The 13,981-nt window shown below is 42.2% G+C and overlaps 1 protein-coding gene across 2 annotated transcripts in view; it reads left to right on the top strand.

Moving 5' to 3' along the window:
- Window positions 1–13,981, top strand: part of ARMC3 (armadillo repeat containing 3) — a 91,627-nt gene that overhangs the window by 41,347 nt on the left and 36,299 nt on the right. For both annotated transcript variants that reach the window (XM_050937372.1, XM_050937373.1), the window contains 3 exons: window positions 912–1,095; window positions 6,863–7,015; window positions 7,133–7,238. In XM_050937372.1, coding sequence (XP_050793329.1) covers window positions 912–1,095; window positions 6,863–7,015; window positions 7,133–7,238 — 443 coding nt within the window. The remainder of the gene's footprint in view (window positions 1–911; window positions 1,096–6,862; window positions 7,016–7,132; window positions 7,239–13,981) is intronic.

Here is a 13,981-nt window from a genome sequence, read left to right as displayed (position 1 = left end):
TTCATCCTGTCAGCTTATTCAGATAAAAATAAGATCTCATCACATCTAAGTGGTAGTTGCAAAATCTTTTTTTTTTTTACAGCTATACCTGGTGAATGAGAGGGAGAATCACTAGTTTTCATGCTGTGTTTATTGTTTTATCATTTTGGTTCTGTTAACACTCTTTTTATAATGACATTACTGTACATTTTTCAAAGGATTTCAAATAGGAGAAGAATTCACATGGCTTAATTTTATGTGACATTTTCCATTTTCTGTATTTTATCCAGTGCTAGTGCATAGTTTCAGAGCCAATCTTGTTCCTTTAATTTAGTCTAAACACCAATGATTCCAGGTTCCATTCCTGACTTGGATACTCCACTGCTCCAGGCAGAGGTAATACTATCCCACTGGCGGTGCTAAGCAGGAATAAGCCCCCCCGCATCACATACTAAAAAAGCCAATGGGGGCTCCCTTGAGCTGCTTGGCATCCTAAGTAATTGCTTAGTCTACTTATGCCTAGCAGTGGCTCTGGCTCTGGGATCTGGAACAAGTCACTTGAGCACCTACTGCCTCAGTTCTAACCATCTGTAAAATGAATATAATTATGCTTCTTTCCCTTGTGGGAGTATCGTGAGGCTTAATTATATAGTAAAACTCTTTGAAACCTTAAGATATCCAGTTTTCTCTAAAGGCCTGATCCAAAGCCCATTGAAATCAATGTGAGTCTTTCCATTTTTTTCATAATTATAACCAAACTTAACTCCATGTTAACACAGGTTGTGGAGTCCATCAACATATTTTTAAAGATGCACAATGGATTTCATTGTGTACCAGAATGTGCAGTAATTAATTATAGTAATTATCTTAGAAGGTAGAAAAGTTAAAGATATTTTAATCCTCATTAGAAGACTTTTTATTTTTCTTACTAGGAATTTAATGATCTTCACGTGGAAGCTCTTGCCGTGGTGGCAAATTGTCTTGAGGATGTGGATACTATGCAACTACTTCAGCAGACAGGAGGTCTTAAAAAGCTGCTTTCATTTGCAGAAATGTCTACCATTCCTGATATTCAGAAGAATGCAGCAAAGGCAATTACTAAAGCAGCTTATGATCGTATGTCACTTTTTAAAGTTTTATGTTCATTTCTTATGGAAATCCTGTAGGGGTGAATTTTCAGCCAGCCTGAGGGTCACTTCCCAGCCTGAGAATACTAATTGTGCTGGGAAGAAAAAATTCCACAAATGAATTGCAGTTGCAAATCTTAGTGGTCAAAATTGCATACAGGTACTAAGTTAGATATAGAAACTGCTAATATGTGGGTACAAAATGCTTTCAAAAAGGGAATCTTGGCCTCTGAAAATGTGGGCCTTTATCTTTTATTTAATGATTTTAGATACCTGATATCTCAAGCATTGTTTGTCAGAAAATATTCCTCATTGGCAGTGATTAAACCTGGATAGCAGTAATTGGGCTAGTTCCCTCTCTTAAACCTACAACTGCTCATCTAAATGTCAGGCAAGTTAGGGTATAAATTCCTGTTGCAGGGACATAATAGACTTTAAATGTCTTGCAGATTAATAATCCCTGTGGAATTAGATAGTTTTTTCTTATCTTTTTATAATTATTCATAGCATGGTTCCTATTTTTGCAGACAGGTTTTTTTAATTCACCATTGAGTTCAGAATTATGCAGAACATACTCATTGCTTTTGCCCTTGAGGATGCTGTTTAAATAAGTCTATATGTGAAAATACCTCTGGTGGGAAGAGTGGAGAGTTTCTTGTGTCCTCATCTAAATCTTCTCATAACCTCCTAGTCTGACCTATTGAATATTTACAATTATTTCTATTGCAAATGCCATATGAAAAGAGTGACTCTGCCCCTCCAGTCCACACTATGGATCTCTGTTCATTTTCTCCACCGGTCAATGGAAGTTCCACACATGGAATGTCAGTGAGAGTTCTGTACATTGATGATTGGCACCGTAGATTGGAGAGGAGGAGATTGTGTTAAGACTTTCATTATGTATTTTCCCAGTGTTGCTATTTTATTATGACATTCTGGGAAAAAATGAACAATAAGAATGTAAACACCATTTTTCATAGTCCTGTGACAGGTTTCTGTGTACTGCATTCCAAGTAGATTACTTATGTTCCTACAACTACAATATATTTTTATTTCTTCTTTCACACTTACTCCTTGAATATAAACACATACCTCTCTTCCCCATTTGCTCACCTTTTTTTGCATTTTGGTGTCCTACTGTTCTAACATCTACAATACGACATTCCTAAAGCACATTCTGACAAGAACTACTCATAATATATTATTGTATCATATACAATCTTATATCATTGGATATAATTGTCAGTGATGATGCATCTTCCTTCTTGTTATCTTTCTTTACAAATGCAGTCAATGGTTTTAATATAAAGGCTTGGTCTCTTCTTCAGACTACGATATATGGTGTAGATCAGTGGTCTTCAACCTTTTTATGTCCAAGATCATTTTTTGAATTTAAGAGCCACCCAGGATCTACCTCACCCCTTCCCTGAGGCCCCGCCCCTTCCTCAGAACCCCACCCCACTCACTTCATCCCCCCCTTCTCCGTCACTTGCTCTCTTCCACCTTCACTTTCACCCAGCTGGGGTAGGGAGTTGGGCTTCGGGAGGTGCTGTGGGCTCTGCGCAGAGGCTGAGGGGTTCGCAGTGTAGGAGGGGGCTATCATAAACAGATTGTTAAGGGTTAATGTCCCTTCTACCTGTAAAGGGTTACAAGCTGGGAACTGGACACCTGACCAGAAGACCAATCAGAAGACAAGATACTTTTAAATTTGGGTGGAGGGAAGCTTTTGTGTGTGTTCTTTGTCCGTTGTGTGTTCTTCTCTCGGAGGGTCTGAGAGAGACCAGACATTACTACAGGCTCTCTAAGTTTCTTTTCAAATAGTAAGTAAAAACAGGCGGTTTAGGCTTTTTGATTGTTTTACTCTATTTGCAATTGTGGATCTGGCTGGTTAACTTTTATATGTGTAGTTGCTGGGAATATTTTGATTTGTATTGGTACTGGGGGAAAAGTCTCTTTCTGGTGTCTGTAAGCTATAGGACTCTGTATATTTACATCTTGAAGTTACAGAGATAATTCTTTACTTTTTCCTTTCTTTTATTAAAAGATTTCTTTTAGAGAACCTGATTGATTTTTTTTCTTGTTCCCTTGTTTTATTCCAGGGGATTGAGATACTCACCAGGATGGGTGGGGGAGACGGGAGGGGGGAGAGATAGAATCTCTGTCTGTTTTCCTTGAATCTGTTTGCCTCTTTGTGGAAGGGAAAGGAGATGCTTCTCTGTATGGTGATTTAAGAGCTTGGATCAGTATCTCTCAGGATAGCCCAGGGAGAGAAATTCTGGGAGGGGAAAAGGTGGGGGAATGGTTTATTTCTCCTTGTTTTAAGAACCCAAGGGATCTGGGTTCTTGGGGTCCCCAGGGAAGGTTGGGGAGGTCAGAGTGCCCCAAAACACTATATTTTTGGGTGGTGGCAGCGCTATCAGATCTAAGGTGGTAATTAAGCTTAGAGGATTCAGGTGCTAGTATCTCATTTTCTGAACTCTTAAGGTTCAGATCTGAGAAGGAATGCTATGACAGCCACCCAGGATCTACCTCACCCCTTCCCTGAGGTCCCGCCCCTTCCTCAAAACCCCACCCCACTCACTCCATCCCCCCCTTCTCTGTCACTTGCTCTCCCCCACCTTCACTTTCACCGAGCTGGGGTAGGGAGTTGGGCTTCGGGAGGTGCTGTGGGCTCTGCGCTGAGGCTGAGGGGTTCGCAGTGTAGGAGGGAGCTTTGGGCTTAGCCTTGGGCAAGCGGTTGGGGTGCAGGAGGGGGTGAGGGGTGCAAGCTCTGGGAGAGAGTTTGGGTACAGGAGGCGGCTCCAGACTGGGACAGAGTGTTGGGGTACAGGAGGAGTTGCAGGGTGCTTGCTCTGGGAGCGGGGTCAGGGCTGGGGCAAGGGGTTGGAGTGCAGGAGGGGGTATGGAGTGCTGGCTCTGGAAGAGGGCTCAGGGCTGGTTTGGGGTGCTGGCTCTGAGAGGGGGCTCAGGGCTGAGGCTTGGGGTGTGGCCTCTCGCTGGGCAGCACTTACCTCTGGCAGCTCCCGGTTGGTGGTGCAGCATGGCTGCTGCTAAGGCAGGCTCCCCGCCTACCCTGGCCCCATGCTGCTCACGGAAAGGGCGAACACACCCCTGCAGCCCCTTTGGGCTGCCCCTCTCTGCAAGCACTGCCCCTGCAGCTCCTATAGGCCACAGCTCCCTGTTCCCAGCCAATGGGAGCTGCGGGGATGGTGCTTACAGGCCAGAGCAACTGCGGACGGGTGACCCCTGCCCCTCCGCCCCCAGAGCCGCGGGGCCAGACTGGCCACTTCCAGGTGTGGCGTGGGGCCTGGGCAGGCAGGGAGCCTATCTTAGCAGCAGCCCCGCTGCGCTGCCGGAGATTGCGATCGACTGGGAGATCCTCTGGGATCAGTCAATCACGATCAACCGGTTGGTGACCACTGGTGTAGATGAAACAAGTTAGAAAAATGGAGGTTAGAGAAGAAAATAAGAATATTTGCCTCAAAACTCTAGGATTTAGGGTGAGTGAAAGTTAGATGAAGGGACGACATGTTTTACTGGACTACTGTAAACTCTGTCCAATAAATTAGCTCCTAGACATGGCACCAGGAAGAGAGGGAGATGTTAAATACATTGCAGCTCGCCAGGTTCATGATCTAAAGTTAACTTCTTAGCTGAAGAAAAGGTGGAACAGTAGCAATTACCAGGACTAGTGTAGGGGAAAATCAGAATCAACAGTATGCAATTGTGTTTTGGGGATTTTTTTGTACTGTAAAGGTACTGAACATGCAGCATTTGTAAATTCATTGCATTAGTAGCATGCATAGTGTCTGGTGTAGTACTCAATTATTCCTCTGATTAAAATGTAAGTGCATGATTTCTTGGGCAGAAATCCAATATAGTACATTATAATTCTGAGTCAGCATGTGACTTCATCGTTAAAATCTGTTATAACTATACAGTAATCTGCCCTTTGCAGGTTTGGTGAACACAGCTGGATTTTGAGAACATTTCCAGCAGGGCAGAGAAAAAGAATTATAGTCTTTCATTAAAATAGAAAATTGTACCTCTGTTATGATGGTACATGTATCTATTTTCTGACTACAACAGTTAGCTATAAACCAGTGTCAGTTTCTGAAATAAGTGGTGTTGGCAGCTGTCACTGAAGTTGCTTTTTTCCTGATATATGTGATGCTAGTAAACCCATTATTTTTTTACATGTCATCCTTCAAAAAGGTATTTGCCTTAGCTTTTCTTTGTTGGGAAAGATGTCACAAAAGGGTTACACTGTATGAACAAAGCAATTTAGGCAGCACAAATATTTTATTAAATTTTGGACACCATCTTTAGTTCAGTGCTCTGTTTATATAAGGCCAAACTGGCAGTTTAATCACTGTGCTATTAAAGATTGCTTTGTTGTGCCACAAAATTCTGGATTTAATACAGTTCCTTTGCAGGGCTTTTATTTTGTACATCCAGAGTTATCGTTTGCATTTAAATGTTATAAATAATATTAAAATTATCTTCTTTTTTTCAGTTAGATTACAGATTGAGGGCTGCATCTTGCCCTAGGCCCTGATTCAGCAAAGGATTTAAATAGTAGTGGCAAAAATGTCAAAAGTGACCAAGTGATTTAAATATCTGTCCCGTTGAAAGTCAATGGAACTTGAGCTCCTGAATCACTTATGACCTTTTGAAAATTTTACCCCATATGCATAACTTTAAGCACATAAATTGCCCTGTTGCTGTCAATGGGACTACTCGCAAGCATGGGTTATGCACTTGCTTAAGTGTTTTGTTGGCTCTTGGCCCTAGTGATTACAGTGATGAAGAGCAGCAGATATGCTACCCAGTGATTCCTTTGCTACAGAGTCCTGCCAGTCAGGGAGGATGCACTCTGGTGTCACTTTATTGTTACCCTGAACAGGGCTGCTGACAGCAACATGTATCCCTAGGTGAAGGGAGGGAGCTGGACATGCCCTCTAAACTTCAGACCACACCTATTTTGAGGTAGGTGAGGCCTCCAAGCTTGTTGGCCAGCTCTCCTTTGAGTGCTGTGGAAAGATCCTGTGCTGCTGCTTGTATAATAGGAAGAGATTTCCTATGCACTCTTCCTTGCCCCGGCATATCAATACAGCATAGGGCAAGACTGAGCCCTAAGACTTTCGACATTTTCTTTAAAGCTGCATTTTAATGAAGAACTATGAGTTACACTTTTTTATCTGCCCTTGCCTTTTGTTTGGTCCATATAATACTGTGACTGGTATGGGAACCATCAAGTACACAGCTTAATTGTTCTTTTACTTGTATATTTGCCTTTAAATTTCATGTACATGACTTCTATTAGCAATAACAGAGGGAAAAATGTATCCCTTAATGAGTATGACAGAAATGTGAAAGCTGAATCACTGAGTCTGCACAAATTCTGTGATTTTAAGACTATCAGGGAACAAACTTTCTACTGAATTTGGCTATTCGGGTTTAAAGCTTGTTATTAAAATACATCCTTTTTATATCCCTTCCCTTTTAATGCGGGTCTCTGCCCAGGAGAGGTGACAGCTGAGGAGCCAGGAGCTAGAGTGAGTGCCCTTGGTGGACCATGAGGGAGGAATATAGGTGCAATTGCCTTGAACTGTGATGCCACACACCAGGCTTCAGTCTCTCATTTGTATCAAAAGCAAGGAACAAATGTGTGAGATCAAATAGATGTCATTTTTCTCATTTGCAATCATATTTCTATGAAGATTAATGCTATTTTTTGTTTGTTTTGTGGAAAGCTGAAAATAGAAAAATTTTGCATGAAGAAGAGATTGAAAAGTGCCTCATAACACTTTTGGGAACTGACAGTGATGGTACTAAAGCTGCTGCTTCTCAAGCTATTTCTGCTATGTGTGAGAATTTAGCTAGCAAAGATGCTTTTAGAATCCAAGGTGAGTAAATTGGGGAGGAGATGGAATTAGCTCCATTAAGCTCCATTTTGTAAGGATCATTTTAAAGTTTCCCATGAGTTATTTAAAGCAGCATACGTTCAATTATTTTTTTTAAAGGGATTCCCCAGCTAGTTCAGTTGCTAAGCAGTGAGAATGAAGAGGTAAAAGAAGCTGCTGCCATAGCTCTGGCTAATCTCACAACAGCCAGTCCTAACAATGCAAGGTAAGTGTGCAATTAATAAATAACTGTGTAAAATACTAATCTGAACATACTTTGATTTTAAAAAATTCTCCAGTCAATGTCCTAGATCTCTACTCAACGTCAGTGGGGGTTACACACACATAAAAGAGAGCACAGTATTGCAGTCAAGAGGCCAGACTTTAACTTGCTGCAGCTGCCAGGGGAATCTCTTGATGGTGATAAGCTGGTGTGGCTGTTCTATGCCACCTTCATTAGTCCCCAGTGTAAAGGATGTGGTCAGGACATCCCTGCACCATGGTAGTGTCCAGCTGCAGAAACTGGTCATTGAGGCTCTGGACAGCCGATGTTAATTACAGTAGCCTTTGCTGAGCTGATCTATGCGCAGTTCATGGATTGGGAATGTAAAGCTGGTTTAAATTTACTTTTCTCTTCCTACACAGTCCTGCACCAACCTAACATGGACCTGTGAATCTGATCCTAGGTCTGCTGTGCAGATCAGAAAGCATAACTTACATTAAATATGTATACAGGATGAATGCTGTGTGACTATAATTAAGTCCTTGCCAACTTCACTTCCAAATGAAGCTCTTTTCTGAGTCATAGATGAGCCAAAGAGTAACTTTGGACTCATGAATGAGAGGGCCAAACCCTTTGCTGATACAAATCAGCATAGCCCCAGCTCACCAGCTGAGAATATGGCCCCTATTTGTTTTATATTCATATAACTAAAAAAACCCACTAACCCTTTTTTTAATTTGAAAAAAATATCCAGCCTGAGATAGTGTAATCGATATTTGTCCTAGAACATGGTTTGTTTGCTTTATGGTTTAACACTCTGGGGGCTTATAAGAAGGAACTAATACATATACATATACAACTAATACATAACTAATAAAATTGTTTTATTCTCATTAGTCCCACTTGTGACTAGAATAGCCTCAACATGATTATACAGCAATCATGTTTGTTTTTAGTTTTGTTTTTGTTTTTTGTCTCACTTGTAAACCACTGAAAGTAAGTACGTTTACTGGGAATGCAGATATTTCTTTAAAATAATGTGAATTTGCTGTGTAATCATGTTGAGGCTATTCTAGTCACAAGTGGGACTAATGAGAATAAAACAATTTTATTAGTTATGAATTAGTTCCTTCTTATAAGCCCCCAGAGTGTTAAACCATAAAGCCAACAGCAACATATAAATATTTGTGTGACAAGAACAGCATAGTGGCTAACTGAAAGAGGAGTAGCCACTGGGGAAGAAGCACTGCGTCCTTGACTGAGGAAGACTGCTGAGGAGACCAAGGAGCATCCAGCAGTGAGTGAACGGTGTGATTGAACTATAGAGACATTTTGGAGTTAGGCCCCTCCAATTTTGTGTCTGCCCTGCCCAGAGGTACCTAAGGCTGTGGCAAAATGCTGCTAAAGGTCCACAATGGGATGCTATTTGAATTGAGCCTCTACAGACTATTTGGACTATAGTGGCCACACCCCAAATTGAAGGGACAGCGGTGGGAAGTAGCCCAGGGCAGTGGACTTAGACTCTTTGCTGGGAAGCGTTGCTTCCATAGGGTCCCTTCTTAAGGACTGAGGCACCTCTGCTAGGGAAGGAAGGGCCCAGAAGTCAGGTGTTCCAATCATTAGGCCACCTGGCCCTCCATGCTCCCTATTACAAAATCGGTAGAGAATGAAGGCAGATGCCCTAGTCCTTGATAAGGAAGTCTGGGCACAGGGGGAAACACCCTCATGAAAATACCTCCTCCCATAGCTTAATGGAGATGGATCAGCTGCCAAAATGAATGGCCAATCAGAATGCGCATAATCATCATCAGCAACAAATGTTCCAACAAATGGCCAACCAGCAGCAGCTTTTGATTCACAATTTAGCAGTCCAGCAGCAGCAGCAACTGATACAGCAGGTGGTCATGATACTACAGCCATCTGATACAGCGGTGCCAGTGAAACTCAACCTAGCCATGGCCACTGCCAGTCAGGCTTACCAAGCTGCCACTTAATGACAATCCTGAAGCCTTCCTTGAAATCTTTGAGCAAGTGGCTATGGTTCCTGATGGCCCCTAAACCAAAGAGCTGTTTTGCTGGCTCCATGCCTAACTGGGATGGCACAATTGTATCATGCTTTAGAGACCCTGTTGTGGCCCGAGAGTATGCTCAGGTCAAGGCAGCCATTCTTGATGCCTGGGACATTGTGGAAGAGATGTGCCAGCAACACTTCTGCAATGAGCAGTGCTCTCTGGAACCAAGACCCCACCCGGTTACCCAGAAATGATGAGATGAGGATAGATGCTCAGGCTTGTCCTATTTGAACAGTTCACGCAGATACTGCCTGCTGGAGGAAAACAATGGGTGATGTGACATCATTCCAAAACCCTGACTGTCTCATGGAAACACTGTTTGTCTTATGGAAAATTATCTGGTTGCCAAGACCCGATACTAACACTCCACCATGGACCTGCTGGGACCAAGGGTCTAACACTGCCAAATGAAGGAGCGGGCCATAGAAGCGAGCATCTTGAGGGGCTTCAACCTACTCCCCCCTCACCTGGACTCAGGAGTGGCCTGATGATCAAGAGGCCCATGGATTTGCTGGACCAAAAGTGAAGAGCCTTTGACCGACACCTCAGACTGCAAAACTGCCAACCCACTAGAGTTTAAGAAGGGAATATCACTGGTCCCTGAACTAGAGGGATCCCATGCACAGGGACCTGCCAAATACCCAGAGGAAGGCCCAATCATAACAGCAAAGACCTAGACAGGTGTTTTGCATGTGGTCTTCCAGGGCACTGGTTTCGAGATTGCCTCTATATGGAGTTCAGCTTTGAGAAGTTTTGGACCCTAGGAGACTGAGCTTGACAAGGAAACCCTACAAAGTTGACCAGATCCAAAGAGTGAATGGATAGATGTGGTGGGGCTTGCGGACCCAGGGTGCGCTCAGACCCTGCTGCGGAGCTCGGTAGTCCCAAACCCAGAGTTGACCCCAGGCATCATTCTGTTATGATGTATGCATGGTAATGTAAAATCTTATCCCCACATTCAAGTGACTCTAACAGTGGGTGAGCATACAAAGTCCCTAATGAACTGCAGCCCCTCTTACAGATTTCATTAAAAAGGGTGCCCTCTTCCCCTATGCAGCATGGCTTCTTCCGCACCATACATCCAAGCTCACGCTGGTGGAAATGGGGTCACACCAGCAGGAGCAGGTCCATACTGTTCTTGGAAGTACCGGAATTGTGGTATTCTGGGAATGCAGGAATAGTCACCCTAATAAAGGGGGATATACATGATAAAGCCAAGAAACATGACACCAACGCGAAAAGGGTTAAAGAAAACCTATGAGACCAGCTAGCCGTGTCCTCTTATAACTGCAGTGCTAGGCAAGTAGGAAGAAGAAAAGGCGAGAACCTGGCTCAGTTCACGGCTAACTGGCAAAGAAGCAGATGCTAGCTGCTTCCCTGTAGCATTACTGGCTGTATTACTAGCATTACTAGAAGCCTGGCAGCTGGGGCAGCCATGAGGGAAGAAGCACAGCATCTCTGACCAAAGGAGACTGTTAAGGAGACCAAGAAACACAGGGGCGCCATTTCAGAGGGCAACTTTAACCACGATTCCAGGGGCTACTTAGGCACCTGAAAACACTAATTTTATTTTTTTTTGCAGATAACTTAGAAATTAGCTGACACAGGAGCACTGTATCTAATGCCTATATAAAGAAAGAAAAATATATAGAAACACCAATTAAAGCCATACTTTAAGTTTATATGTAAGTTTAGAATAATCAAGTGATAATACAGCAAGATATTCCCAATCCCACACTTTGAGGTATCAGTTTTGGAACCCTGACACAGGTATCTGAAACATAGATTTGATACTTTGTACACTATCTTTGTACAATAACTTATTTAAAAATAAATAAAATCTGCTTCCTTTCTCTGTGTTACTGCCATTAACTACTCTATTTTAGTCAATTGTTTTGCACTCCACTAAAAATGTATTTACTTAATTCTAACGTACATGATTAAGTTTTTTCCTCTTTTATTAAGAATGGGAATTTATTCTTCAAATTATTTTGGAATTTATGTTTACCAATTACAATCACGTGATAATACTTAATCCTGCCATGAGTGCAGGGGACTTGAATAGATGAGGTCCCTTCCAGTCTTACGAGTGTATGATTCTATGTATGTGACTCACTAACATTTGACTCCATTATTACTATTAGTATCAGACTTGGAACCACATTTATTTTTATATGAACTTTAGGTTATTTTACAGCTATAATTAAAATACAGTTTGAAAATAAGCGACCTTCATCTGCCCAGTGTCTAAAGTGATATGTTTAGCTAATTTTTTTAATATTTGCACCGCTAAGGTGAGTACATGCTAAATTTACATTCTAGAAAGGATACAATTATTTGATTGTATCACTTTAAATAATGAATGACAAAGCACAATATGGTAATAAAAGTAATAATTGTAATTACTCCAGCCAGGACTGGTTAGGCATTTTAGAACTCACTACTCAAAGAATTAAATTTAAGCATAAAAGAGAAATAAAATTATGAAAGGCACAGAGCAGTCAAAAATAAAAATAACAGTACTGTAATAATTAGTGAACTTTGAAAGAATAAAATTAGAGAATATATGTGCATTGCACATTTTGACAGGAAGTACCAAGAAGTAACAACAACAACAATAATACAACTGTATTTGAGAGAATGTGTGTGTTGGGGAGAGTGTATAAGAGAGACTCTGTGTGTATGTGTGTGTGTTGGGGAGTGCAAGAGAGAGTGTGTGTATTGAGGGAGACTGTGTGTCGGAGACTGAATGTTGGAGGTTTTGTGTGTGTGTGTGTGTGAGAGAGAGAGAGTGAGTGTAGGGGGAGTGAGTGTTGGGGGAGTATGTGAGAGAGAGAGCATGTGGGGTAGGGGTGTGTTTGGGAGACTGTGTGTGTGTGCCTGAGTGTGTCAAAGCATTGTCTTTTTAAGCTGAGCATTCAGGAGCCTGAACACGCCGAATCTCCCACTCCTGAGCCAGAAGCACCAGCACAGACAGGCTCCCTGTCCCTCCATCCCAGCTCAGCAAAGACCCACTCAGGCATGGCCTCCTCTAACATCAGGTGAGCTCCTCAAGCACTCTGCAGCCATGGATCAGCTTCGCAAAAAAGGAGATACTGCAATGGTGGCAGGAGCTGGGCAGCTGGAGAGCAGCAGGCCGGGCACCCAGCTCTGGGACAGGTGACTATGGGGGAGCTAAAGCAAATTTTGGGGTGGCGATAGCCCCCGCAGGACCCCGCCAGCATCACCCCTGTTTGTAAAATTGCAATGTGGTATGAAACTGCGGGGAGGGCAGGTGCTCCTCTACGAGGAACCCACCCTAAGTGGCACCCCTGAAGGAACACCTAACCATGAGAGAACTGTGTGATTGAACTATAAAGACATTTTGGGCCCCTTTAATCTTACGTCTGTGCTGGTCAAATGGACCTGAGACTGTGGCAGGAAGCTGGAAGGGGTCCACAAGAGGTGCTACTTGAGTTGAGCCCCTATAGATTGTTCGGGCTATGGGGCCATCCTTGAACTGAAGGGACAGAGGTAGAAAGTAGTCCAGGGCAGTAGATTCGACTTTCTGTTGAGTGAGTCCTGATAGCATTTCATCAGACAGGGTCCTGGACTGGGACCCAGTGGAGATGGAGGGCCCGGGTTCCCCTACCACACCTTCCTAAGGACTGATGCACCTCTGCCAGGGAAGCAAGGAGCCAGAAGTCAGGTGCTCCAACCAGTAGGCCCCCTGGCCCTCCAAGCACTCTATTACAATAGGCAATACTGATTTTTATAACTATGAAGTTCCATACAGTCACTTGAACACCAAAATGCTATTGTCAAATAAATTGCACGAAATAGTCTGTGAAATCTGGCTATTTATAAAGTGTCCCTTCTCCGTGAAATCCATAACACCTCAATAATATAAATTATGCAAAAATCCCAAAATATACTAGTGCTAGTAGAACTAGCTCTAAGTTCACAGGGGTTTCTTAGGTATTATATTTCAGCAAAGTTTTACTATTAATTTATAACATCACTGCCATCTATTGGACATGAAAAGAAATTATTCCATCCTGGACAACTCATTTTAGAGCCTATATGGCTCTATTCTTATATTAACCTTTTAAAATATATCTCTATCTTATTGCCTTTCATTTTTATAGGATAACCTAGCCATATTATAGACAATTACTAAAAGTGAAATGAAACTAGTTAGATACACTCTGAGGTAATGTGAGCTTAAAACATGTTAAATATACAAGCTGGTAAGGCATAAACTGATCTGACTCTCTCCTATCTTGAGTGTTGTGTATATATATCATTTTATAGTTGTCTTAGTAATGCTGGTTACATCTGAATTTTGGGCATCTACTAGAGTTATCATCAAGGAAGAAATAAGCTCTTAAATAGATTTAAGATTTAACAGCCATGCTAAATCATTCACACTATCAACAAAAAAAAGGATATTATCCAAAATGTATATTTTTTATAGTTTGTTGTACGTGCAAAATATAGAGTTTTCAGCTAAAGATTTATTTGGGGGAGGAGGGAGAAAAACAGGTTACTGAGGCTGCATCAAGGGTTGAAGAGAGTTGTAGTATATGCATGATTTCTTATGTCATAGAACACAAGTCTGGGTGACCACTACTGACTTGCCAGGGATCTTCTAAATAATACATCAAGATTCTGGGGATCACAGAATATCATCCC

Source organism: Gopherus flavomarginatus, chromosome 2, assembly GCF_025201925.1.
Source record: "Gopherus flavomarginatus isolate rGopFla2 chromosome 2, rGopFla2.mat.asm, whole genome shotgun sequence".
NCBI lineage: Eukaryota > Metazoa > Chordata > Testudines > Testudinidae > Gopherus > Gopherus flavomarginatus.
The sequence above is the reverse complement of the archived record's forward strand: the minus strand, read 5'-3'. Positions and strand labels throughout refer to the sequence as shown.